The sequence below is a fragment of the Palaemon carinicauda genome, chromosome 13 (assembly GCF_036898095.1).
Source record: "Palaemon carinicauda isolate YSFRI2023 chromosome 13, ASM3689809v2, whole genome shotgun sequence".
Taxonomy (NCBI): domain Eukaryota; kingdom Metazoa; phylum Arthropoda; class Malacostraca; order Decapoda; family Palaemonidae; genus Palaemon; species Palaemon carinicauda.
Genome location: NC_090737.1, coordinates 97,389,709 through 97,417,487, shown reverse-complemented (window position 1 = coordinate 97,417,487; position 27,779 = coordinate 97,389,709). Strand labels below are relative to the sequence as shown.

Here is a 27,779-nt window from a genome sequence, read left to right as displayed (position 1 = left end):
GGAAGTATGGCGTACCAGGTGAAAATGAGTGGTGAGACTGGTAGATATATGTGTTGAGCAAGAGATGGTGATAAGTTCTAGCTTTTTCAAAAAGAAAGATAAAAACAAGTATACATGGGTAATATTGGCAAATGGAAGCGTGGTAGAAAGGGCGTTAATGGATTATGTGTTGATAACTAAAAGAATGTTTGGAAGATTGAAAGACGTGCACATGTTTAGGGGTATGGCTAATAATCATTTTTTTGGTGGAAGGAAAATTAGTTGTAGCAAAAGAGTGGAGTAATAGAGTGGGGGATGTAAAAGGGAGCTAGTGAGGGTTGAAGAGTTAATAAAACCGGGAGTAAAAAGTGAATATCAAGAAAGGTTGAAAATGCCATTTGACAGAGTAAGAGAAACTGGTAATTTAGAGGAGTGGAAATTAGTAAAAGAAAATTTTGTTGGAATTGCAAGTGATGTGTGTGGCAAGAAGATTGTTGGAGGCAGCATGAGGAAGGACAGTGAATGGTGGAATGAAGGAGTAAAGGTAAAAGTGGAAAAGAAAAAGAGGGCATTTGAAGAATGGCTGCAGAGTAATAGTGTAGAGAAGTATGAAAGATATAGAGAGAAAAAGGTGGGAGTAAAGTGCAAGGTAACTGAGGCAAAGAAGGCGGCTGACCTGAGTTGGGGTCAGGGATTGGGTCGTTCACACATACATACACCATCATATACCAAGGCACTTCCCCCAATTTTGGGGGGTAGCCGACATCAACAAATGAAACAAAAATAAAAAAGATAAAAGGAGACCTATCCTCTCTATGTTCCTCCCAGCCTGACAAGGGACTCAACCGAGTTCAGCTGGTACTGCTAGGGTGCCACAGCCCAACCTCCCCCGTTATCCACCACAGATAAAGCTTCATAACGCTGAATCCCCTACTGCTGCTACCTCCGCGGTCATCTAAGGCACGGAGGAAGCAGCAGGGCCTACCGGAACTGCATCACAATCGCTCGCCATTCATTCCTATTCCTAGCACGCTTTCTTGCCTCTCTCACATCTATCCTCCTATCACCCAGAGCTTTCTTCACACCATCCATCCACCCAAACCTTGGCCTTCCTCTTGTACTTCTCCCATCAACTCTTGCATTCATCACCTTCTTTAGCAGACAGCCATTTTCCAATCTCTCAACATGGCCAAACCACCTCAACACATTCATATCCACTCTAGCTGCTAACTCATTTATTACACCCGTTCTCACCCTCACCACTTCGTTCCTAACCCTATCTACTCGAGATACACCAGCCATACTCCTTAGACACTTCATCTCAAACACATTTAATTTCTGTCTCTCTGTCACTTTCATTCCCCACAACTCCAATCCATACATCACAGTTGGTACAATCACTTTCTCATATAGAACGTTCTTTACATTCATGCCCAACCCTCTATTTTTTACTACTTCCTTAACTGCCCCCAACACTTTGCAACCTTCATTCACTCTCTGACATACATCTGCTTCCACTCCACCATTTGCTGCAACAACAGACCCCAAGTACTTAAACTGACACGTGGCTCGTTCCTATGAGCATCTCACTCACAAGTGACGCTTCACTCGCCTGAGGTTTGCGCTCACTGTGGTGGTGCACTGCAGCTGGATGACTCGTTTGGTGATGGCACTCCATAACCTTGTATGTCTCTAGGAGATTTGGAATAAGATCACTTGGAACAGAAGCCCAAAGAGGGCAGTGGCACACGAGGGCACTTCTTATGGCAAGCTCAACAGCAGAGATTTCCAAAACTGAAGACCAGAGTTCATCTGCAAGGGAAGTTTTCCATTTCCCAAAGGGATGCAGGGAAGTCTACGTTCTTGGAAGATTGCCCTTCAATCCAAAGGTCACTGGTCTTCTTCAGTTTGCCCTCAGAAGAGATTGAAGAAGGGCCGGGCAGCGATTTTTGATAGTCGGAGGTTGGATTCTTGCCGAGTTTTACAACCAAGAAGATGAACTCGAAGGAGTACGACTGTGCTTGGATCTCTTTTTTCCTCCAACTACAAAACTCTCCCACTGGGAGGACGACCACTACCTGCATACATCACAAGGATAGTCTGAAGCGCAGCTGTGCCCTCTGCACATCGGACACAAAGGATGAGAATTAGCCTCAACTTTACTCATAAAGGTGCCAGTGTCATCAGACAGTCCTGAAAACGTTCCCCTTCTGCTAAGTTCCTTTACACTCACATTAAAAGGAAAAAGAGGGAATAATTAAAAAAGAACTTCAGTCCAATTGGAGAGCATTAAGAACACACCTGTGCAGCTTGATGGACAGAATCAGAATGAAGACTAAGCACTGTCAGAACATACTACAAGTGGATATTTCTTCATTGGTTGTTTCCATCTTTTGCCAGAATCTTACCCCTACTAAATGACGAAGGTTTGTATTCATGTAGGAACAAATTTACTTTTGAGAAACACACTCGGTCTGTTTCTTCTTCTATTTCACAAAAAACGTAGCTCACTGAGAAAGTCTTTCAAGATTTTAGGTGATCAATCTTTCTGAAGATGTTTTAATTCTCTCATTCTACCTGCCTGGTCTTCAGCTGCTAACACTCATCTTAATTTGTTGGACAAAAGTTCGCTGTCTAACAAATTTCTTATTCCGATCTGGATATCAATCTTTGACATCATTGTTCAGTTAGTTATTTATGTATTTTGCATAAGACTTTTTATATTTCTGACCATTCTTTGTATTCCCAGGCTGTACCATCCTATACATAGTACTAGGTATGCAGCCAATTTTAACAGTCTTGTCCTCTCCAGCATCAGGCTTCATACTACACAGTATTCTAGAAGTTTTATTCCAACTGTGACCACATTGTGAATCTTCCTAGTTGGGTTGATGAATCAGAGGAACTTGAAAACTATTCAAATTTGCAGCAAATGTTTTCATGTTGAATAGGCTGACATAAGTCTCTCTTCATAGTTTATATACAACATCCATTTTAACACTTTTACTGATCTTATGATATTTCATATTCTTTATTCATTACTTCTCATATAGTTTACTTATTTCCTTTCCTCACTCGGCTATTTTTCCTGTTGAAGCTCTTGAGCTTTTAACATTCAGCCTTTCCAATTAGGGTTGTAGCTTAACTAATAATAATAATAATAATAATAATAATAATAATAATAATAATAATAATAATAATAATAATAATAATAATAATAATTTCTATATATTTTGTAATTGCAGAGGTAATCTCCAATTATTACATAAATGTAATTATTTTACCAAAAGAACTGATAGATACTATAATGTCAAATATTTATCAGCTGGGAATTAGGATTCTATACTTATAAGCCTATCCTGTACTATAAAATGAAAACAACAGATATAATTCATAACCTAAATTAGAGAGAGAAGTAGAATATCATCACAAGAAAATAAAATTGATTGTAAATGAATACTCACTTTTCCTTTACCTTCAGCTGTATTCTGAACAGCCATTATATGCTCTACAAGATGTTTTTTCAATTGAGTCCAGACAGAATACTCGCGTCCACACACATTACATGTTAAATCATCTGTGCTTGTGGTAAAGTCTTCACTGCTCTCTCTTTTAGGTGTCATCTTTCCCAAATTCTTTTTCAATGGACTAGAGCTGTTATTTTCAGCAACATCTGGTTGGTCATACTCAATCACTAACGAATCCCCTGATGGCTGAAAAAATTGAAAAATATTAATGACTTCATTAGTACAGAATTCTAAACATCTGTATAATATATTTGTCATTGATTATGATTATCAAAATCTTGGTAATACATCTGATGATTTCCTCTACAGAATAATTAAAATTAGTGAACAAACATGAAAACACTACAAAACAAGACTGATTCCAGTATGTCTCACAGGATTACAATTAGATAAATGTGTAACACAGAATATTGTATATTTTACAGTAATCAAGAAAACAAAATGTATCTGTAATTAAAGCTCTGAAAATAAGAGCCATCCATTAAAGCCACTAGGTAAGATCACCTAATGCCTCTTGTCCCACTGGAACAAGATGGCTCGAGGGATTCCTAAAGGCTGTCCAGTGATCCTTCAAACACCATTCAAAGGATCTCTATGGGAGACACCCAAGTGGAATGAAGTTCTCAAACAAGGAAAGGTGGCCAGGAGGACTTTGCCAACTCTGAGCTGGAAGTAATGTCTTGAACAGAAACAGTTGCACTACCTTTTTGAACTTGCTGATGTTACTGTCTGATAAAAAATGATGAAAAGAATCTCCCTGCTGCCATGTTTATCAGCATGCCCAGATATTTATCATGATCCCCAGATCACGACAAAAGGAGAGAAAACGATCATGATCCCGTAGCAACTACCTCTCCGAGAAGACCAGGATGAACCATTCACTGGGATATATCAACTGACCTATCATGTGCGAGTGGGACCAAGCTACACCCTGCATGAACACTCAAGTGAACACCTAGGGAACAGTGTGCATTTCAAAATATACAGTGTTTTGAACTAGCATACCTTGCTGTTGGACACCATAGTGAGTATAGGAATGTGATATCTGGTGTTCCTCAGGGCAGTGTTCTTGGCCCATTACTTTTCATCCTATATAAAAATATGTGGTTTGACCTAGAAAACAATCTCATTGCATATGCAGGTGATGCTAATGTTCTCTTTTTGCATCAATTCCACATCCTGAATATAGATCTTGGGTTGCTGAATCCCTTAACACAGGTCTAGCTAAAATTAGCGCATAGTGCAAATTATGGGGCATGAAGTTGAATCCTAACAAAATCAAAGTAGGATTGTAAATAGGTTGAAGACAGTGACTCCTCAACATCTGGATCTCACCACTAATAATGTTTCTTTAACTCTGTATGACTTTTAAAATTTTAGGTGCAATTTTCATCAGCAAATCTACTTTTGAGAAACACATTAGGTATGTCTCTTCTTCAACTGCACAAAAAATTGGCTTCTTGAGAAAGTCTTGTAAGATTTTCAGTGATCAATCTATTCTGAAGAAGTGTTTTAATTCTCTCATTCTACCTTGTTTTGAGAATTGTTCTCCTGTCTAATCTTTAGCTGCTGATTCTCATCTTAATATGATATTTTCATAATAAAATAAATTTTTGAACATACTTACCCTGTGGATATATATATAGCTTATGTCTGATGTCACGGCAGAAAATTCAAAACTCGCGGCAATCGCAGATTGGGTAGCTAGGTGTACTACTAGCGCCACCACTCGCCAGGTAACTGGAACCATTCCAGGAGTCCTCAGATCTTCCATACCCATAGGTCTCTAGAGGGGAGGAAGGGAGGGAGTTTAATTATATATATCCACTGGGTAAGTATGTTCAAAAATTTATTTTATAATGAAAATATCATTTTTAAACATCTGACTTAGCCGGTGGATATATATATAGCTGACTGACACCCTTGGTGGAGGGTTAGAGACCAGCTAAGACATTATTGGAATATTACTCAAGAGTTTTATGAAACAAACTTAAGGGTTCGTACCTGATAAGGAAGCTGACTTTTATGATTCTCTGCCTCATTAGTCCGCTGTCCTTATGAGATCCAGCGATCCACTCAGGGGGCTGAAAGACCTCTAGGAGCTGTCAAAAAGGTGTAAATACCTCACTATGACAGGACCTCAACCAATACCCATATTCTGGGTGCTCTCAAGAAACAAGTTTGACCACCTGCTAAAATCAATGATGCGGAAGACTGTCGACCAGTCTCCACAAAGAACCAAAAATACAATAGTTTCAAGAGAAGAAAAAAGGTATTAGGATTAGGGTATGTAGTGGTAGAGCCTTCACCCACTACTGCACTCGCTGCTACGAATGGTCCCAAAGTGTAGCAGTCGTCGTAAAGAGTCTGGACACGTTTTAAATAATGTGAAGCGAACACAGATTTACTCCTCCAAAAGGTTGTGTCCATAATACTCTGTAAGGATCGATTTTGCTTGAAACCAACAAAAGTTGCCACAGCTCTGACTTCGTGTGTCTTCACTTTCAGCAGTTTAAGGTCTGCCTCACCACAGCGAGTGTGAGCCTCTCTAATCAAGAGCCTGATAAAATATGATAAGGCGTTCTTTGACATCGGTAAAGAGGGCTTCTTGACCGAACACCATAGAGCTTCAGATTTGCCTCGTAATTTTTTAGTTTTGTCTAGATAAGATTTAAGTGCTCTTACAGGGCACAGGACCTTCTCCATCTCTTCACCAACCACATCTGAAAGGTTTGGAATCTCGAAAGACTTCGGCCATGGATGGGAAGGACGCTCATTCTTGGCCAGGAAACCAAGCTGTAAGGAGCATATAGCCTTACTATTACTGAAGCCAATATTTTTGCTAAAAGCATGAACCTCACTGACTCTTTTAGCTGTTGCCAGGCTTACTAAGAAAAGTGTCTTTAAGGTGAGACCTTTAAAAGAGGCTAAGTGTAAGGGCTCAAACTTATCACTCATAAGAAACTTCAGAACAACATCCAGATTTCAAGCTGGTGATTCTAGTTGATGCTCCTTAGACATCTCAAAGGATTTGAGGTGGTCTTGAAGGTCTTTGTTGTTAGAGAGGTCTAAGTTCTTGTGTCTGAAAACGGCCACTAACATGCTCCTATAACCTTTAATGGTAGAGGAGAAAAACTTGCGTTTTCTCCTAAGAAGTAATAGGAAGTCAGCGATTTGGGTCAGAGAGGTACTGGATGAGGAAACTGAGTTGACTTTGCACCATTCTCGAAAAACCTTCAATTTGGACTGGTAGACCTTGATGGTAGAGGTCCTCCTTGCTCTAGCGATAGCTCCAGCTGCCTCCTTCGAAAAGCCTCTAGCTCTTGTGAGTTTTTCGATAGTCTGAAGGCAGTTAGACATAGAGCTTGGAGGTTTTGATGGAACCTTTTCAAGTGTGGTTGTCTGAGAAGATCTATCCGCATTGGTAGGCTTCTTGGTATGTCCACCATCCATTGAAGTACCTCGGTGAACCATTCTCTTGATGGCCAGAGGGGAGCAACTAGAGTCAATCTGGTTCCCTCGTGAGAGACAAACTTTTGTAAGACTTTGTACAGGACTTTGAAGGGGGGGGACGCGTACAAATTCAGGTGAGACCAGTTCAGCAGGAAAGCATCGAAGTGGACTGCTTCTAGATCTGGTACTGGAGAGCAGTACGTTTGAAGCCTCTTCGTTCTCGAGGTTGCAAATAGGTCTATGGACGGACGACCCCAAATCCGCAAAGTTTCTTGCAAACCTCCTCATGCAGTGTCCATTCCATGGGAATGACTTGGTTTCTTCTGCTGAGGTTGTCTGCCATCACGTTCCTCTCTCCTTGGATCAACCTTATGAGTAAGGTGATGTTCCTTTCCTTCGCCCAAACTAGAAGCTCCCTTGCAATCTCGTAAAGGGACTTCGAGTGGGTCCCGCCCTGTTTGGAAATGTAGGCCAACGCTGTGGTGTTGTCTGTGTTTACTTGCACTACTTTGTTCAGAATCAACCTTTCGAAACCTTGAAGGGCCAATAGGACTGCTAATAGCTCCTTCTGGTTGATGTGGAGGCTCTCTTGGTCTTTTGTCCACAGACCCGAGCATTCCAGTTTGCCCAGTGTTGCTCCCCACCCCGAGTCCGAAGCGTCGGAACACAACACAAGGTCTGGGTTCCTTTGCTCTAGCGAGAGGCCCTCCTGAAGTTTGGTTGTGTCGTTCCACCACTGTAGGCAACTCTTAACAGTCTCTGGAAGTGGAATACTTTCTGTCTCTAAACCCTTCTCCTTGTCCCAATAGTGGTTGAGGTGAAATTGAAGAGGGCAGATATTTAGTCTTCCTAGGGAAACAAACTGCTCCAGTGAGGAGAGTGTTCCCAGCAGATTCATCCACTGTCTCACAGAACAATTTCTTTTCTCTAGAAAAAGACGAATCTTTAGGAGGGCTTGTTCTATCCTTGTGGGTGATGGAAAAGCCCGAAAAACTAGACTCTGAATCTCCATCCCCAAATAAAAAAATCTTCTGGGATGGGATCAGTTGGGACTTTTCTGTGTTGACAAGAAGACCCAGTTCCTTTGCTAATGTCAATGTCATTCTAAGATCCTCCAGACAGCGATTGAAGGAAGACTCCCTGAGTAACCAGTCGTCAAGATACAGGGAGGCTCTGATACCTGTCGAATGCAGGAAGCTTGTCACATTTAGCATGAGCTTTGTAAAAATAAGAGGAGCGGTGCTGAGGCCGAAACACAAGGCCCGAAACTGGAAGACTTCCTTCCCATTAACGAACCTCAGGTAACGTTTGAAGCTCGGATGTATAGGGATATGAAAATAGGCGTCCTGGAGGTCTAAAGAAACCATCCAGTCGCCTTTCCTTACTGCTGCTAGCACAGTTTTGGAAGTCTCCATGGAGAACTTTGTTTTCTGAATGAAAGCGTTGAGAGCGCTTACATCTAAGACTGGTCTCCATCCCCCCCGAGTTCTTTGGAACCAGGAAGAGGCAATTGTAAAACCCTGGAGGCTGCAAGTCCTGTACCTTCTCTACAGCCCCTTTTTCCAACAAGAGGGTCACTTGTAGAAGCAATGCCTGTCTCTTTGAGTCCTCTCAGTATCTGGGAGAGATCTATTGGATCTTGAACTAAAGGGGGTTTCTTTACGAAAGGAATCTTGTATCCCTCCTTCAGCAAAAGAACGGACCACTGGTCCGCTTCCCTTCTCTCCCAAACCTGCCAGAAGTTCTTCAGTCTGGCCCCTACTGCTGTCTAAAGTCGAAAGCAGTCAGACTCTGCTTCGACCTGATCTTGATCCCCTCCTTTTTCCTCTTCTCCCATCAGGTCTGGAGTTACCCCTACTGACGGATCTACTTCAAAAGGGAGGAATAAATCTAGACAAAGGAGTATCCACCTTTGGTTTGTTGCTAGAAAAGGAAGTTGGAAGTACTTTCCGAGCTGTCTTGGAGACCAAGTCATGGGTGTCTTTCTGGGCTAAAGAAACAGCAACCTCTTTCACAAGATCTTGTGGGAACAGAGAATGAGAGAGCAGCACAAATAGTAATTCAGACCTCTGACAAGGGGTGACCCCCATGGCAAGGAAAGAACACATCTGAGCTCTTCTTGAGAACTCCAGCCGTAAAAAGAGCTGCTAATTCATTAGAGCCGTCCCTCACAGCTTTGTCCATGCAAGACATAATCTGAATAACACTATCATTGCTCTTAAAAGAAGAAAATTTCTTACCCAAGGCTCCCAGAGTCCAGTCGAGAAAGTTGAAAACCTCGAAGGCTCTGAAGACGTCCTTGAGAAGATGATCGAGTTCCGAAGTCGTCCAGAATATTTTACTACGTCTCATGGCTAATCGACGAGAAGAGTCTACTAGGCTTGAGAAGTCCCCCTGGGCAGAGGCAGGTACTCCAAAGCCGAGAACTTCTCCTGTCTCATACCACACACTTGACCTGGAAGCTAGTCTAGCTGGGGGGAAGGAAAAGGCCGACTTGCCTAGATTTCTCTTGGACTGCATCCAGTCTCCCAAAAATCTTAAAGCTCTTTTAGATGATCTTGAAAGCACCATCTTTGTAAAATAGGAGCTTTAGTTGCTGTCCCCAAGGTGAACTCTGAAGGGGGGGAGCGTGGAGTAACAAGAACAAAGTGACTAGGAAATTCCTCCGTGAAAACTTTCATTATTTTCTTAAGGTCCAAAGAATGCTGTGCAGTCTTAGGCTCTTCTTCCTCTGACAAGTCTTCCAAAGGTTCAACTGCGGAAAGAGGATCATCTACATCTTCTTCTGACAAGACTTCAGCTGGAATAAAGACGTCTTTGCGCGCCTGTGCGCGAACTAGACGTCGGGCGCCATGTGCGCCAACTTGACATCCAGCATCGACTTGTCGTTTGGTATCATGATCAACTTGAAGTTCGACGTCACGTCTAACTTGATATGACTGACGCTTAACGTCACGTTTAACTTGACGTTCGGCATCGCGTTTGACTGCATGATGAACGTCATCATCAGTTAACACGTCAGCTTGACGTTCAGCTTCACGCCTGGAAGCTTGGCGTTTAAGCTCAAACTTAACCGAGTTACGACGCTCAGATTGCGAAGCTTCATGACGCTCAGGAACTCCTCGATATGACTGCATAATTGAAGACAGCTTAAGCTGCATGTCCTGTAAAAGGCTCAACTTAGGGTCAACTTGAGGTAAAGTTCGGCCTGAAACGTCAGCGATCAATTCGCCTTCTTCCCCGCTCACGTCACGCCTGGAACGTCCAGACGACACAACAGATCCAGGAACTTGCACAGCAATCACTAGAAGTTTGTCCGAACCAGACGTTCTAAGAGGACGTTTGGCAGGAGAACCTTCTTCAGAAGAAGGCAATCGCTCTGGACTGCTCCAATGACTACAGCCAGGTCTTTGAGGCGATAAGTACCTCTGATCTATTGAGATCATTTTCCTCTTGAGAGGTCTGGAAACTTGACGCCAGTCGCGATTATATTTTTTACTGACTAAAGCGTCATCTGAAGATGAGGTAAACTTAACCTCACCTTTCCCATGCTGAGGGCGAGCGTTTTGTGAAACATCAACAGAAACGCTCGAGGGGACGTCTGCTCGTGCGGTTACGCCTCTTGTTCCCTTTCGTCGATCGACATTCCTTCTCCCAGGGGTTGGGGAGCTTGATAGAGGTCTTAGGCTAGGTGAACGACAGGTACGAGCAGACGCACCCTCCACGGCACTGAACACATTCCCCGCACTTTTGGCACTAACACTGGCACTTTTAAGCATATTCACATCAGACATAAGCTGATTCCCGCCCATAGCAAGCAATTCAACCCTAACACCAAGGGCCTGAATAGCACTCATTGTATCCTTAAGTGAAGGCTCATCAGTAACAGTAGGAGGTTCATGAACTACCACTACAGGGGAAGGAATAGGTTCAGGGACATGGGGAGAAGAAAATTCTCTAGATCGAGAAGAACTTCTTCTGACTCTATCTCTCTCTAACTTACGAGTGTACCGATCGAAATCCAGCCACTCGCTCTCAGATAACAACACACATTCATCACATCGATCCTCTAATTGACAAATCTTACCTCTACATTTAGTACAAATAGAGTGGGGATCGATAGAGGCCTTAGGAAGGCGGGTTTTACAGCCTTTCACACACTTTCTATAAACTGGGGAAGGGTCAGCCATTTTGGAAAATTCCAGAGAGAGATCAATCAAGCAAAGGTCAAAATAATTCAAATCAAAAGAGGTTCAAGAAAATCCGTTAGTAAATCCAATCAAGCGAAAGCCAATTAACCCCCCCCCCCAAAAAAAAAAGTACTTCACCAAAGATACTGCAAAAATCGAAGGTTATGACGAGCGAATGTTCCAATGATGTCACCAGCAATGGCGGCAGAGAAGATCTGAGGAATCATGGAATGGTTCCAGTTACCTGGCGAGTGGTGGCGCTAGTAGTACACCTAGCTACCCAATCTGCGATTGCCGCGAATTTTGAATTTTCTGCCGGGACGTCAGGGACGTAAGCTATATATATATCCACCGGCTAAGTCAGATGTTTAAAATTGTTGGAAGTCCCAGAACAGTTGAATATCCCTTAATTGGTTGGTGCGAATGCACTGATGACTGCTCACTTATTGGAAAAAGTACTCAAACAGAATAGCACGGCTGCTTATGAACAGTAGAATGCACATTCCCCAAAGGCTACTCATGAAAAGACGAGTGTAAATCCAAAGGAGAGTGAGTGTGTGCACAAACAGATGAATGACAGCTAACCAGTCACCAGTTCACACTGCAAGGTAATAAACGTCAACAGGAATGCTAATAAAAAGGAACAAGAAGTATATGTTAGCAGGTTACACAACTCTGTCTGCTACAGTTATCAAGAAAACTGTAAAACATTTCTCTCCTACACAACGAGCTGCCAAAAATGATCTAGAAGAAAAAGCATAAAATTAAAACATCCAGTTTGTAGTGCCAGACGTAAGTCTGTACTCTTTGGCAGCTGAAAGCAAAGTGGCTTCTCAGTGAGCCAGAAGGGGGAGTGCAGGGTTTCCTCACTACCCTCCAGTAACTACCAACATCTCATTATAAATTTTAGCAGCTGAGTTGCAGTTTCACTGAAATCATACTCCTCTTATAAGGACGGGGGTTTGTAAACGTGTAAGAACAATCATAAGCTCCCTGGGCTGAAACCAAAACTTCATACAAATTTTCTCCAAATTGATCATTCTATAGAGAAAAGCAAAGATTTTTTAGTTACTACCCAAATTGACAATACAGTAGTAATACAGTGCCAGAACCAAACTCTCACATTACTTTAATGTTTAGATTATGTATGACTTTACAAAATCTGTTAGTAAATCAAAAGAAAACTAAACATAAACTAAATATAAATTCATTATATAACCATCCCTACAATGAAGCCCTATACAGTACCTTGGTTTGGGGGTTCCGAATTGACCCCATTCCTGTCCGCATAGTTGGCTGAGATGAGGTATGACTGCCAAGGTCCAATAAAGGCGATGTTGAGGTTGACTGTGGTAAATCTTCTTGAGGACTGAGAGGAGTATTTGGGGTTTGTGGAGTTGCTGGACGAGGTATGCCCAGAATGTCATCAGACGGATGCTCAACACCACCTTCCACTTCCAAGACTGGATACATAGCACTACAGAAAAGAAATATTTTTTCTACCATTGCATATCTTCTATGATTTCTGAATCCTTTAAAATACATGTGGAACAAGACTTTCAGAGTAAAAAATTAAATCATAACATGATTTTAAACAAAATCATTTGAAAAATCCTTCTGCTATATGTTAAAATGAATACTACAATAAGTAAAATATCTTTCTCTACATACATAAAAAGTAAATATTAAAAAACCATGGTCAACATGCTGACATGGAAGGACTTACTCTAAGATGTACTGTTACACCTTCAAAGAAATGTAACAGAACCAATAAAAAAAATATAGGAAATGTTAGTTTAACAAGATCTTGCAAAATACAAAACAAGCATATAGTGATAAAAGAATTAATTCTTGACTGTTTTACATTATTTTTAGATTGAGTTTCAGCAGAATCACCATAGTTCATATCTGGGATTCATAATAGAGGGAAATCTTCTCATAATTCATTTGTTCGTTCAAGAAAATACCTGTTTTATCATTTGTGTTTACACTTAAAAATCAAATAAGCTAAGCTGTACAGTAAAGTGAAGTATAGTTTTTACCCATTCAGGTGAGTACTTGGAGGTGGTGCTGGAGGTGGTGGAGGAGGTGGGGCTGGTTGCATCTGTGCAGTTGCTTGGGGAGGCAGATGTTGATAATTTTCTTTTTGTTTATGTCGTCCGGTTGCTTCATGATCCCGTAAACCTTTGGCTCCAACAGATTTAATACAAATATCAACCTGACACCAACGGCAATGTGCGTACTTCTCTCCTTTGGCAGATGGACTGACCCACTGATATTCTTGTTCATATTTTGAGCTGAAAAAATAATGCTATAAATTAAACAATGTCACATATTAATAGTAATATGTTATTTTTATTAATAAAATAAATTTTTTAATATACTTACCCGGTGATTATATAGGCTGCAACTCTGTTGCTCGACAGAAAACTCTACGTTCAAAATACACCAGCGATCGCTATGCAGGTAGGGGGTGTACATCAACAGCGCCATCTGTCTAGCAGGTACTCAGTACTCAATGTAAACACAGAACCAATTTTCTCCTCGGTCCACTGGGTCTCTATTGGGGAGGAAGGGAGGGTCCTTTAATATATAATCACCGGGTAAGTATATTCAAAAATTTATTTTATTAATAAAAATAACATTTTTCAATATTAAACTTAGCCGGTGATTATATAGGCTGATTCACACCCAGGGGGGTGGGTAGAGACCAGCATTACTTGTTTACATTATTATGAGCTAAGTATTCCGTATTTCATTTTAGCAGTTATTCAAAATAACAAACATAAAATAAATAAGTACCTGGTAAGGAAGTCGACTTGAACAATTACTCTGCCTTTTTAAGTACGTCTTCCTTACGGAGCCTCGCAATCCTCTTAGGATGCTGAGCGACCCCTAGGATCTGAAGTATCAAGGGTTGCAACCCATACAACAGGACCTCATCAAAACCTCTAATCCAGGCGCTTCTCAAGAAATGACTTTGACCACCCGCCAAATCAACTAGGATGCGAAAGGCTTCTTAGCCTTCCGGACAACCCAAAAACAATAATAAAACATTTCAAGAGAAAGATTAAAAAGGTTATGGAATTAAGGAATTGTAGTGGTTGAGCCCTCACCCACTACTGCACTCGTTGCTACGAATGGTCCCAGAGTGTAGCAGTTCTCGTAAAGAGACTGGACATTCTTAAGATAAAAAGACGCGAACACTGACTTGCTTTTCCAATAGGTTGCGTCGATTATACTTTGCAGAGATCTATTTTGTTTAAAGGCCACGGAAGTTGCGACAGCTCTAACTTCGTGTGTCCTTACCTTCAGCAAAGCTTGGTCTTCCTCATTCAGATGGGAATGAGCTTCTCGTATTAACAGTCTGATAAAATAGGATAAAGCATTCCTTGACATAGGCAAAGATGGTTTCTTAACTGAACACCATAAAGCTTCAGACGGGCCTCGTAAAGGTTTTTAAATAGAACTTAAGAGCTCTTACAGGACATAAGACTCTTTCTAGTTCATTACCAACCATACGATAAGTTTGGAATATCGAACGATATTGGCCAAGGCCGAGAAGGCAGCTCGTGTTTGGCTAGAAAACCAAGTTGTAGAACATGTAGCCGTTTCGGATGAGAATCCGATGTTCTTGCTGAAGGCATGAATCTCACTGACTCTTTTAGCTGTGGCTAAGCATACCAGGAAAAGAGTCTTTAAGGTGAGATCTTTCAGGGAGGCTGATTGTAGCGGTTCGAACCTGTCTGACATAAGGAATCTTAGTACCACGTCTAAATTCCAACCAGGTGTAACCAAATGACGCTCCTTCGTGGTCTCAAAAGACTTAAGGAGGTCCTGTAGATCTTTATTGTTGAAAAGATCTAAGCCTCTGTGACGGAAGACTGATGCCAACATGCTTCTGTAACCCTTGATAGTGGGAGCTGAAAGAGATCGTTCTTTCCTCAGATATAAGAGGAAGTCAGCTATTTGAGTTACAGAGGTACTGGTCGAGGATACGGATACTGACTTGCACCAGTTTCGGCAGATTTCCCACTTCGATTGGTAGACTCTAAGGGTGGATGTTCTCCTTGCTCTAGCAATCGCTCTGGTTGCCTCCTTCGAAAAGCCTCTAGCTCTCGAGAGTCTTTCGATAGTCTGAAGGCAGTCAGACGAAGAGCGTGGAGGCCTTGGTGTACCTTCTTTACGCGTGGCTGACGTAGAAGGTCCAACCTTAGGGGAAGTGTTCTGGGAACGTCTACTAGCCATCGAAGTACCTCGGTGAACCATTCTCTCGCGGGCCAGAGGGAAGCAACTAGCATCAACCTTGTCCCTTCGTGAGAGGCGAACTTCTGCAGTACCTTGTTGACAATCTTGAACGGAGGGAAAGCATATAGATCTAGATGTGACCAATCTAGTAGAAAGGCATCTATATGAACTGCTGCTGGGTCCGGGATTGGTGAGCAAAATATTGGGAGCCTCTTGGTCATCGAGGTTGCGAAGAGATCTATGGTTGGCTGGCCCCAGGTGGCCCAAAGTCTCTAGCATACATCCTTGTGGAGGGTCCATTCTGTTGGAATTATTTGTCCCTTCCGACTGAGACAATCTGCCATGACATTCAAGTTGCCTTGGATGAACCTCGTTACTAGTGATATGTCTAGACCTTTTGACCAGGTGAGGAGGTCCCTTGCGATCTCGTACAATGTCAGAGAGTAGGTCCCTCCTTGCTTGGAGATGTACGCCAAAGCCGTGGTGTTGTCCGAGTTCACCTCCACCACTTTGCCTTGAAGGAGAGACCTGAAGCTTTTCCAGGTCAGACTTACTGCCAGTAGCTCCTTGCAGTTGAAATGCATTGTCCTTTGACTCGAGTTCCATAATCCCGAGCATTCCCGACCGTCTAATGTCGCACCCCAGCCTACGTCCAATGCGTCCAAGAAGAGAACGTGGTTGGGAGTCTGAACAGTCAGGGGAAGACCCTCTCTAAGGTTGATATAGTCCTTTCACCAAGTCAGACAAGACTTTATCTTTCCGGAAACCGGGATCGAGACCGCTTCTAGCGTCTTGTCCTTTTTCCAGTGAAAAGCTAGATGGTATAGAAGAGGACGGAGGTGTAGTCTTCCTAGTGACACAAATTGATCCACGGATGACAGTGTCCCTACCAGACTCATCCACAGCCTGACTGGGCAGCGTTCCTTCTTCAGCATCTTCTGGATGGATAGCAGGGCTGGGGGCTGATCGTCTTGTTCAGCAACGTCCTCATCAGAGGGTTCCTCATCCGAAACTGATGAGGAAACGGCAACGGAGTGGGCAACGTCTGACTCGCTGAATCCGGTCGCACTGGTGGATGCGTGACGGAGCCGGACGCAATATCATGGAACTGCTGCACAGTCTGTGAACTGTCAACAACCATGGGTGCGCGAGGAAATACAGCGTCAACCCAAAACTGTCTAGACTGTCTGGGTTGTGCAGTCAACACCCTACCGGGTTGCTGAGGTTGACGCACTGCGTCACAACAAGTCACCTCTGCTGGTTGTTGAACGTCCTGAACGTCAACAACCACCTCCGAGCGTCGCTTAACGTCAACGTGCGACTGGCAACCCCCACTGGGTCGCATCGGTGGAGGAACCACCTCAACTGGCACACGCGAGTAGGTTACCTCAGCGTCAACAGGGCGCACAACCGACCGGTTGGAAGGTTGTTGGCCAGAAGGAGGAACCACCTCAACTGGCAGACGCGAGTAGGTTACCTCAGCGTCAACAGGGCGCACAACCAACCGGTTGGAAGGTTGTTGGCCAGAAGGTTCTTCTCCGCATTTAAGTCCTCTATCAAGGACGCAAGCTTGGACTGCATGTCTTGCAGCAAAGCCCTTTAGGGTCTACGGGAGCAGGTGTGGCAACAGACGGGGTTAGCGACTGAGGCGGAACCATTTACCATCCCTGAAAGCCTTGTTATGTGTGACATAATAGTACAGCAAAACTTCAAAGGCTCGACAAAAGTTGAGAAGTTGACCTGAAAACAACTTGGAGCGTCTCCTGGCTAGGCGCCAGGGCGAGTCTACCAGAATTGAGAAGTCTATCTGGGCAGAGGCATGAACTCCCAAGCCGAGAACTTCTCTCGTGTCCTATCAGACTCTCGCTCTATAAGCCAGTTTAAAAGAAGGGAAATCAAAGGCTGTATCCCTAAAACTCCTCCTGGTGCAAAAACCAGTCGCCTAGCCAACGTAACGCTCTCTAGGAGAGCGAGAGAGCACTAGCTTAAAAACAACGGCTTCGAAGTAGCTAGGCCTAGTGTAAGTTCTGACGTTAAGGCGAACGAGGAGCATCAGTTACAAGATCCGGACGAAGATCCTTAAAAAATCATCATGATTTAATTAAAGTCCATAGGAGGCTAAGCAGCTTAAGGCTCCTCTCCAAATGACAGAGTCCTCAAGGGAATATCAGTAGGAGGGAGAACAGCACTTTCTCAGCTACAGGAACCTTGTCCGATAAAAGCTAGGTTACCTCAGTGAGTCTCTCACTGGTGCATTAGTAGCAGACCAGAAGGCAACGTCATGTAACTGCTTGACAGTCTGTGAACTGTCAACAACTGAACTGTCAACCACAACAGGTGCGTGAGGACATACAGTGTTCACTCGAGACTGCTTTGACTGTCTATACTGAGCAGTCAAAACAACTCTAGAATGCGGAGGTTGACGCACCGCGTCAAAACAAAACAACTTAGACTGTTGTTGTACCTCGCGAACGTCAACGGAAGGTTCCGTGCGTTACTGAACGTCAACATGCGGCTGGCAGGGTACACTGGAACGCATGGGTGGCGGGACTCTCTCAGCTGGAGTGCGGCAGAAGGTCGCCTCAGCGTCCACAGGACGCACAACCGTGGTTGGTTGTAGGCTAGAGGTTGGTGCAGTGTCAACCTTCTCCGCACGAAAGTCCCGCATCAATGACGTTAACTGAGACTGCATGGTCTGCAGCAAAGACCACTTAGGGTCTACAGGAGCAGGTGCGGCAACAGACGGTGTGACTGCCTGATGCGGTACCGCTTTGCCTCTCTTAGGAGGTGAGCAGTCGTCGGAAGACTGCAGCGAGTCCGAACTGACCCAGTGGCTACAACTGGGCCGTTGGACTTGCGCGGAAGGGACCGACTTGCGCTTAATAAGCTGCGAGACCTTGGTCCATGGTTTCTTACGAGAAACCTCTTCCGCAGACGAGAAATAAAAGGGCTCTCTCGTCTTTGTGTGGGTGGGGCGATCTTGGGTAGATACGCCCGAAACCACGGAGGGAAACGTCTGTTCGTTGATCAAGGCCTGACGAACCCATAAGTCGTTCGACATTACTTCTCCCCTGGGCTTGGGAGCTTGCAAGAGGTCCCGGACTAGGTGAACGACAGGCACGAACAGACGAACCCTCGGACGCAACACTGTAACACTTTGCGCATATCACTTTATCACTTTGATTTTCTGTTTTGCACTTATTTCACTGAAATCGAAACTTTTACTGATTTCTACCTGAAACACGCAATTCTACCCTAATTTAAAAGGTAGTAATTGCGAAATCAGTCGTATAATGCAGCTCATTAATACTAGCAAAAAACAGAAAACATATATAAAGATAAAAATTTCAGTGGCTGGGAAAGAGACTAAACACTAGTTCAAATAAACTACGTTTACAATCTCTCACCGCACATAGCCTGGGGACAAGAATAAAACCCTAGAAACGTTTTACCTTCTTCCCCGTACAACGACTAGGGACGAGAGTAACGCGAGAACAACGTTACCCGCTTGAACGGAACGTTTTCTCTCCTCTCTCTCCCTCCGTCTCTATCTCTCTCTCTCATTCTCTCTTGATTTCGCACCTAAGAGAAGAGCCCAATTATATATCGTCAAAAAAACATGTTATTTGACTAAAGGAAAAAAACTGAAAGGTTTTCCAATAAAAAGTTCCTTTAATTTAGAATTTAAAACATTAAAGCTAAGAAAGAATGAACAAAACGTCAGAATCGATTTACTCTTACTGCAAAGTGAAACCGTGATACACTCTCTCTCTATCGTAACGATAGAGCGCATGTTGAACGTCCTGAACGTCAACAACTGCGTAGTCTAAAAAACTAAACGTTAGTTCATCTTTGAAAACAGTACGAAGACTATCAAAGAAATTCTTCCATAAAACATTAAATTTAAAAAGTTTTAAATTCTTTAAAGGCTAAATACGATATAACGGGCTCAACGTTGATTAACTTCGGTTCCAAGTTAGGACCGCCTACTATCAGGAAAGGTCGCATATAAACAAAACATAAAAATCATCTTTATATGTTTATAATAAATGGAAAGTTAATCGAAGAGGCCTAATAAAGGCGGAGAGATATAAAATATATAGATCTATAACTTGTTAAGCAAAATTACTAAAAACCTAAACACACTTCCGTCTAAGGGAAGGGTCGGCCATTTAAAAGTGAAAGAGAGTCCATACTCTCTTTGTCACCCTAATTAAATCTATCCAAAACGAGTTTAAGTTTTGAGATGAAGATAAAACACCTGCATAGCGAAAGCTCAAAACTAGAATAGTGTACTTCACCAAATAGTTGTGAAAACAAATCCAGTTAGTAACAGCGTATTAGTAGGTCTTGCCGGTAGCCCGACAGAGAGAAAATTGGTTCTGTGTTTACATTGAGTACTGAGTACCTGCTAGACAGATGGCGCTGTTGATGTACACCCCCTACCTGCATAGCGATCGCTGGCGTATTTTGAATGTAGAGTTTTCTGTCGAGCAACAGAGTTGCAGCCTATATAATCACCGGCTAAGTTTAATATTGAAAATTGTATTTTCCTAAATATGCAACCCTAAATCCTAAAGACAGGACTCTTTTACTGTGGATTTCGTCATCAAGGTTTTGATTCTTCACAGGCCTTCACAGCATCAACTCGGTTAGGATTGCCACACGGTGGGCCAGTCTATTTCTCTTCTCTTTCCTTTTCACGACTCCTATTGTACTATATATTACTGTTATAATAACATGTTACTATCCAATATTACATTAATAATTTCACTAGTAGTAAAAGAGTAATGAAAACACACAAATATATAAGATAACTTTATAGCTAACACATGTAAACTATTGGATGATAAACACTTTGCATAGAAGTTTGAATGATTTAAAAAAGAGAGTCTCTCTCTCTCTCTCTCTCTCTCTCTCTCTCTCTCTCTCTCTCTCTCTCTCTCTCTCTCTCTCTCTCTCTCTCTCTCTTTATACAGTATATATATATTTCCAGGATAAAAATCTTGAATTGAATTATCGTTATTGAATAAATGCATGTTTGGATAATTTTCCGTAAGAAGAATTGTTATATCAAGGAGGAAAAATAATGAAATTAGAAATTATATAGAATTTACGATAAGATGGAGATCGTTGCAGCTACTCCATCATCCTTAGAACAGTAATTGTACTAGGCCACATACTTCTGTACCCATGGGCTATTGGGGTGGGTGTGGCCACCAGGGTAGTCATAGCCACCAGGCAATCAGGACGTCAGGACCCAGGTTACGGAACAGGATAGGAACCCTGGGTGCCAGTCACTGTCCTAGGGGTCATAGGCCAGGACCAGAACACCAGCAGTGGCACAAAGGTGGAAAACCATGTCCCAGCCACAGTCCAGAAGGGATGCGACACAAAGCTGCAACACCAGGTCCTGGCCATAGACCTGGAGGGCCCTGGCATAGGGGAGGAACACTGGGTACTGGCCGAGACCCCGGAAGACACAAAACTGGTGGAACACTGGGCACCAGCCTCAGCCTCAGCCTCACAGCACAGGGCAGGGACCCAGGTTCCCAGTAAGATCCAAGGGAACAAGGCAAGGGCCCAGGATCTAGGGCACCAACTATGGTCCCAAAGTCCAGGACACTGGATCCCAGCAACGTAGCACATATATCCGGCGCAGGTGCCATCCCCCTCCCTTGAAAAGAGAAGTGGTGTCACAGGGAGCTCTACCCTTGCAATTAAGTGGTCCATTCTGGATTCTTTGGTCTCCTCCACAATTCCCACCCGCTCTTCATCTTACAAGAGGAGTCAGAATCTGAGAAGAAGGACAAAGATGAGGATGAAAAGGAGGAAGAGAAAGATTAGTGCGCACACTTTTACCTCCTGGCTCTGCACGCAGAGCAGTCGAGATCTAGGAGACCATCAACGACAAATTTCCCCTGAGGAGAGAACCAGATGGGTTGCTCCAACAGGAGCCACATCACTGGGGTAAACCATTACAAGGGTGAGGAATGGCACTCACAAGGCCACGCAACCCTGCAACTTGCGGGGCTGGAAGCACAACCAATGAAACTAAGGGAGGGCAATAGCCCCAGACTCCCTGGCACTAGGAATTTGGCAACCCCAGGGACAAGTTAACACTTACCTTGACAAACTTGGTGCCGCCCCTAGCGGGGAGACCGCCCCTTACCTGCCGTGAGCTACCTAAACTTACTTGTCTTCTAGTGTTAAGGGGGAACCATCGGGCTCCCTGACACCGGGGGAAATACCTCGCCCTTCACCACTGGCATTACTGCAACACTTGAGCAAACGTAGCACGGGGAAGCAGGGGAGAAGTAGCCTCAGCTACTAACTCCCACAGGTAATGGAGGGCCTACCTAAAAGACCTATGGAAGCTCAAAATCTTACGTCAACTCGTGTCGATAGCAGACTGCCTGACAGCTACAGGATTCGCACCACAGCGAACCTGGAACTCACTGACATAAATCATAAGACCCCCAGGCAACTGCAGCGTACTCCCCTGGGTACCGATCCAAGTGCAAAAGCAACAAATGTGCCCCTTGAAGGACATAAAAACAGTGAATAACTCACCGAAGTTTTCTTGGACATTACCCAGTCCAACTCCCACAAATGTCCTTCTCGCTTCCGCCCATCAAAGTGAAGCCACTCACTGAACCAGAGGCATGCCCCTACGCACAAAGAGATTTTGTATCTACAATTGATTAGGCCAACTGCCTCCCGATACCATCCCTCCCCCACCAACTAGCTTCATAATTAGATAGAAAAAAACAGAAGGAAGGAAAATAATTGAAGGGATGGTAAATTAAATAAGTTTTGACTTAAGAAAAACTTATTTTTGGGGAGGCACTGTGTGGTCTTCTAGGACTTTCCCGTGTAAAGCTAGAATTGGGAATCCAATAAGACATAAATACCAAGGAAATACTGTTTCCCATGCTCTAGGGCCAGTGACTCAATGTGCAAAACACAGACTCATTGTCTTTGCGGGACACCAACGAGTTCAGGCTCATTTGAACTTGTCACAGCACCTCGGTAGTTGAAATTCACTTGCTGTGAATATCATCATGCGCAGCATCATAGAAAGGAACCATACTCTGTTAACTGCCAGCATAATGACACCACAACCCTCAACTACCATTTGCGATTAAAGACTTACAACACTGCTTCTGCTTAGCCATATGGCAAACAGGTCAATCCTAAGAGAATCCCACTAACCAGAAACCTTTTCGATATGCTGTGATGTAGGAACCACTCAGTCCCTACAAACCTCATTTGGTGACTAAGCTTGTTTGCTAATCTACTTCTCTTACCATATATAATTAGCAGACAACCCTACAATATGGAATACCATCCTAAAATGCATCCACTTTGTCACCTCACAGAGCTAGACATAAGCTACTATTGTGGTGTTGTTACAACAACCCACAGGATGACAAATCAATGTTTTTGGAATGCCTGCAGCAGCACAAGAAAGGCTGCACGCCTCAGAACATCGAGGAGTAAATGCTTCTTCTGACCACACCACTGAGATGACCAGGTGGTTCAGATTTGGCCCCATCTGCTTCTTTGACACATTTGAGAACAGTTGCATGTCAGGAGGCAGAGATTCAAGAGTGACCCTGTAACAGTTCCTCATTCAGCCAACAGATGAGATCAACCCAAGCTCCCCATCCTGTTGGCACAAGGAGGGATGGAGATCCCAAAATACTGACCGCAGCCACTTGAAGAATAAACTCCTATACTAAGGAAAGGTGGCCAAGTAGAAACTTCCCACACCAAGCTAGTAGTTCTGTTTTGACAAAATGGATGCAATACCTCCTTGGGCTTGCTGATGCAATTGTCTAACTAACAGACTCTTGCTGCTGTTGTATTTACCAGCATGGCCAAGTGCTTCAACTTTGGTTTGAGTAAAAGACTCGACTTTACTTCAATTATCAAAATCCTCAGAACATGACAAAAGTGAAAAGTAGAACTCGATCCTGTAGCAACTACCATATGAAAAAGGCCCAGATGAATCACCCAAGAGATACATTAACAGTCATATCCCTTGCTAGTGGACTCAAGCTACTTCCAAGGTGAACTTCAGAATGAACACCTGAGGAGCACTAACCAGTTCAGAGCCCAGTGTCCTGAAATGGTACATCATACCATAAAGGGTGAAGGGAGGTACTTTTTAATGGACTGATGCTCAGGTAATAAAAGTTCACATCCTTCAAATCCATTGAAAGAATGAAGTATTCCTCTATGAAGGAACTCAGCACAGATCACACAGTTTCCATTCTCAACTTTGTCTGACCACAAACTCATTCCATGTAGAGAGGTCTATGACCAGCCCCAGCCTCCAGTTGACTCTTCCCCAATTGATTGATTGATTTAAAGTTTTCAGGCATCCTGACATCTAAGGTCATTGACGCCAATATCATTTAGTCTATACATACAAAAAAAAATAAAAGAATATTCAATTAAAGCCATAAAAGTTTAATGTTATTATAAAAGTTAAATAGTTTTCAGAAGACCTGCTTCTGAAATAAATCTAAAAATGCCACTTGCATAGTAGGACACATCATGTCCAAGAGTCTTGCCAAGGATGAACCTGCCACCCTCACCTCGAGCCTCAAACAAATATCTATTCCTTAAGTTATTATAATTGGGGCATTCGGTCAACAAGACTCTTCCCCAAGGAAGAGTCTACTGTAGAAGCCTGGAGATTATTCTTGAACAACGTCGAACGCGATCCTCTCCAACATTCCTCCTACCTCTGTCCACAAGACCAGGTTTCTCGGTGATGTTGGAAGAACGGATGAATACTCTATTGGAAAAAAAAAAATAAATAAATAAATAAATAAATAAAAAGAGGGTAGTATGTAACTGCACTGAAGGACTCCCACTCCCACTACCTCTACTGGTTTGCCTAAAGACACTACAAGCAATCCACTACTCTCAGACGTAAGAAAGGGGGGAAGACTGACAACAGCATAACCATTTCCTTCCCTTCTTCCACTGCCCATATGCACCCGTTCCTTCTGGGTGGTCCTGTCAATGATCAAGGCCCCTCCCAAAAGAAGATCCCAGGTAGCCTCTCTCCAATCACTGCAAGCACAAATGTGAGTACGAACGTCCATCAGATACAGGTCCAAAGTTCGGTGTCTTAGGGGCAGAGGAATTCCAAGTACCCTCTCACCCAGTCAGAGAAGAGGGTATAGCAGGTTTCTCCAACAATTCATTCAACTCCCCAAGAGTATGATTGCTGTGTCCCAGAAAATTACTGACAACACAATCGGAGACTAAAGATGGCCTGGGAAGGTCAACAACAGAGGGGAAAGGATCCCTGGCACTGAACATAACAGACATAAAAGGCATACTCTTACTCTTCCCTCAGCTGGAAGGGATGGAGGGATGGTCCACGGTCGACATGCCACCCCAAACTCTTGGTCTTTCAAAGCACACAAATGTGCACGGAAAGCTTTGAATGCTCACACTCATTAGCGGTAAAATAGAGAAGAGCCTCCAACCTCCGATGGGGTGAGCGAACACTAGGGGATCCCTACACACCAACAGAATCTAAAAGCCTGCTGATATAGCTCCTAGGGCTCCTTACTCTTGACGCACACTCCCTTGGGATCAAGCCAGGGGTGGAAGCGCAGGAACAGCGGTAGGAGTCACACCCAAATAGCGGATGGAAGAACCAAACGCCTGACACTGCAAGGGGGCCACGACCTACATTCAGCACACAGAGATGATTGCGATTAATCATGCCCATAGCAAGAAGCACAAAGAGTGTGGCTCTCCAGTCAGTTTAACAAAAACTGGATATAAAATCCATCCTCCTATGTACAAGTGTCTTACTTCACATCATAACAATCAACAGCCAGCTTTCCCTTCCTAAAGGGAATGAAAATTAGAAGTTTGATTAAGGCTGCATTAGGATAGCTGTACTCAAAGCAACTGAAAACATATATTTGGATAGGCTGGGGCTCTTCACCCTTGCCCTCATCTCTCGCTCAACTGCTCATTAAAACAATTCAATGGCAGTCCAGCTCATGCTGAAAACATATTCCCTACCTAAAAGACGATGGTTTGTATTTTGCTTAGGATAAAATAGAAAGTTTACTTAACCCTTTTACCCCCAAAGGACGTACTGGTACGTTTCACAAAACTCATCCCTTGACCCCCATGGACGTACCGGTATGTCCTTGCAAAAAAATGCTATAAACATTTTTTAATCATATTTTTTATAATTTTTTGAGAAAATTCAGGCATTTTCCAAGAAAATGCGACCAACCTGACCTCTCTATGACAAAAATTAAGGCTGTTAGAGCAATTTAAAAAATATATACTGCAAAATGTGCTGGGGAAAAAATAACCCCTTGGGGGTTAAGGGTTGGAAATTTCCAAAGAGCCTGGGGGTAAAAGGGTTAAAAAAAAAAACTGAAAATCATAAAAGCTTTATGTTAATTACTGTTTAAATATTTAGATTATCATACTACAAATCATAAATACTTTGCTGTACATTATCTACAAAAATAACTCTAATTTTAAATAAAGATAATACAGTACAATTAAAAGATAGATAGTTACCTATACTTAGTTTCATACTTCTTACGACTTCGAGCAGGGGGAACATTATCAGGTTCTTCTCCTGCTACAAAGACAGACATTCTTCTCTCATCACAGATCAAATCTCAACTTCCCTGTAAATATATACAAATACTTCAATGGGAAAAATTACAGGTCACACTATTATTATAATTATCAAAATTCCTCTTTCAAAACTTAAAAGTGGGATAAGAGTAGCACAAATACATTTGGAAGGGAAAAAAGATAATATATACTAAATCTAAGAGATAAATTAAAAAACAAAAATCTTTTAAATATAGGAATTCAAATATCTTAAAACTATGCTTCTTAAAAAAGCTTTTGTTCTATCTTACGAAACTAAAACAAAGTACTGTATCAAGAAAGGAGAAGCAGTGAAAACAATTACTATACCAAGAACAACCTGGCAACATTCTCAACACACAAAACGAATAATGTTAATGACATTGCTATATGATGACAAGAAATTTGAGGGATGCTGACCAGTTAGATAGCTATAAAATCATAGATAAAAAATAGAGATGAGGGTTTTGAATACCTTACTGGAGATTCAATAAGAAATTGCAGGAGGTAAAGAGAGTACAAATCTCTACGGTAAAGATAAGACCTCATCAATCCAATAAAAGATTATACAGTAAAAACAGTATTGAATAAAAAGAGAACTTATGCTAAGTTATCTATCAGTATCAAAGGATTTTCAAGTTACATTCATTCTAACTTTGTTGTCACATTTCCGGATATTCTGTTTTTATTTATAACAGTCGACCCTTGACTCTAGACTGTGGCCTACTGCCGATAGCTATTGCTTTAGTTGCTAACCAAAACTTTGCGGTTACATAAAAGTAACATATGTGTTTAAGTGAGCTTAGAACTAAAGAACACTCGTAACTGTAGGCCATACTTAACTCTGGGTTAAAATGGTGGAGTTGAATGCATAATACAGTCAAAGATCAAATCCAACAACTTATCAATATTACACGAGCAAAATCTCAATAAAAGCGGTGTTTTATTATACATCTATTAAAATGCCATTGCACTACACTGGATTTAAATAAATGGAAATGCTATTTACATTTAATTTGTTCATTCTTTATGAAGTCCTGTCATTTCAGGAGGAGAAGTGTAGGTTAGGTGACATAAGGTAGTCATGTTTGGTTAGGTTAAGTTATCCTTTTTACAAATACTAAGAGATCATAGTCTATCAAAACAACTAAATTTTCCATATCTCAGCCCAATCTACTTCAGTTGCTCTGCAAAACCCCTGCTCCGGGGCCCGATCAATAGAGCCTAAATTTAGCTTAAGCCTATTAGCCTGGCTTGAGTTAGCAAAGGCTCAAAACGTTCTTAACTTCGACGGTGATTAGATATCCCCTCATAATAGCATGTCATCGTATTCAATAACCACCTCCACAGTCGTGTCCTACTGCGGAAAAAAAAATACCTTTTAACGAAAAATAAAAATCCAAGTGACTTGTCGGCCATAAACAGTAGATATATTAACCTGACGGCGAGTCACTTCCATAATTGTGCCTTGGTAATATATGCTCTTAAAACCATCATATACACATCATGAAATTCGTTATAGTAACCAAATGTACCCTTAGAAAAAACTCAGTGTATTATAAAGATATAGGCAAAATATTAAATTAACTGGAGGCAACACAAAGTGACGTCCCGCGCATAATGTCGCCATCTTAGATTTCTGACATTTTCAACTTTCCTTGAATAATAGAAAACTACCATTAGTCATGACCTTAAATAAAGAGTCCCGCTTCATCTAGAGCAA

At 42.5% G+C, this 27,779-nt stretch overlaps 2 protein-coding genes across 6 annotated transcripts in view; one reads left to right on the top strand and one right to left on the bottom strand.

Annotated features, from left to right (window-relative positions):
• Positions 1-27,779, top strand: part of LOC137652339 (E3 ubiquitin-protein ligase CHIP-like) — a 335,562-nt gene that overhangs the window by 200,377 nt on the left and 107,406 nt on the right. The window lies entirely within an intron of this gene.
• The window catches only part of LOC137652337 (zinc finger protein 37-like), a 72,272-nt gene that overhangs the window by 44,375 nt on the left and 118 nt on the right, over positions 1-27,779 (bottom strand). Inside the window, exons 1-5 of one of the 4 annotated variants that reach the window (XM_068385683.1) lie at positions 27,592-27,612; positions 25,976-26,088; positions 13,192-13,446; positions 12,398-12,626; positions 3,444-3,692 (exon numbers count right to left, since the gene is read on the bottom strand). In XM_068385683.1, coding sequence (XP_068241784.1) covers positions 3,444-3,692; positions 12,398-12,626; positions 13,192-13,446; positions 25,976-26,055 — 813 coding nt within the window. In that variant the 5' untranslated portion in view covers positions 26,056-26,088; positions 27,592-27,612. The other 3 variants (XM_068385682.1, XM_068385684.1, XM_068385681.1) reach the window with 3 other exon arrangements.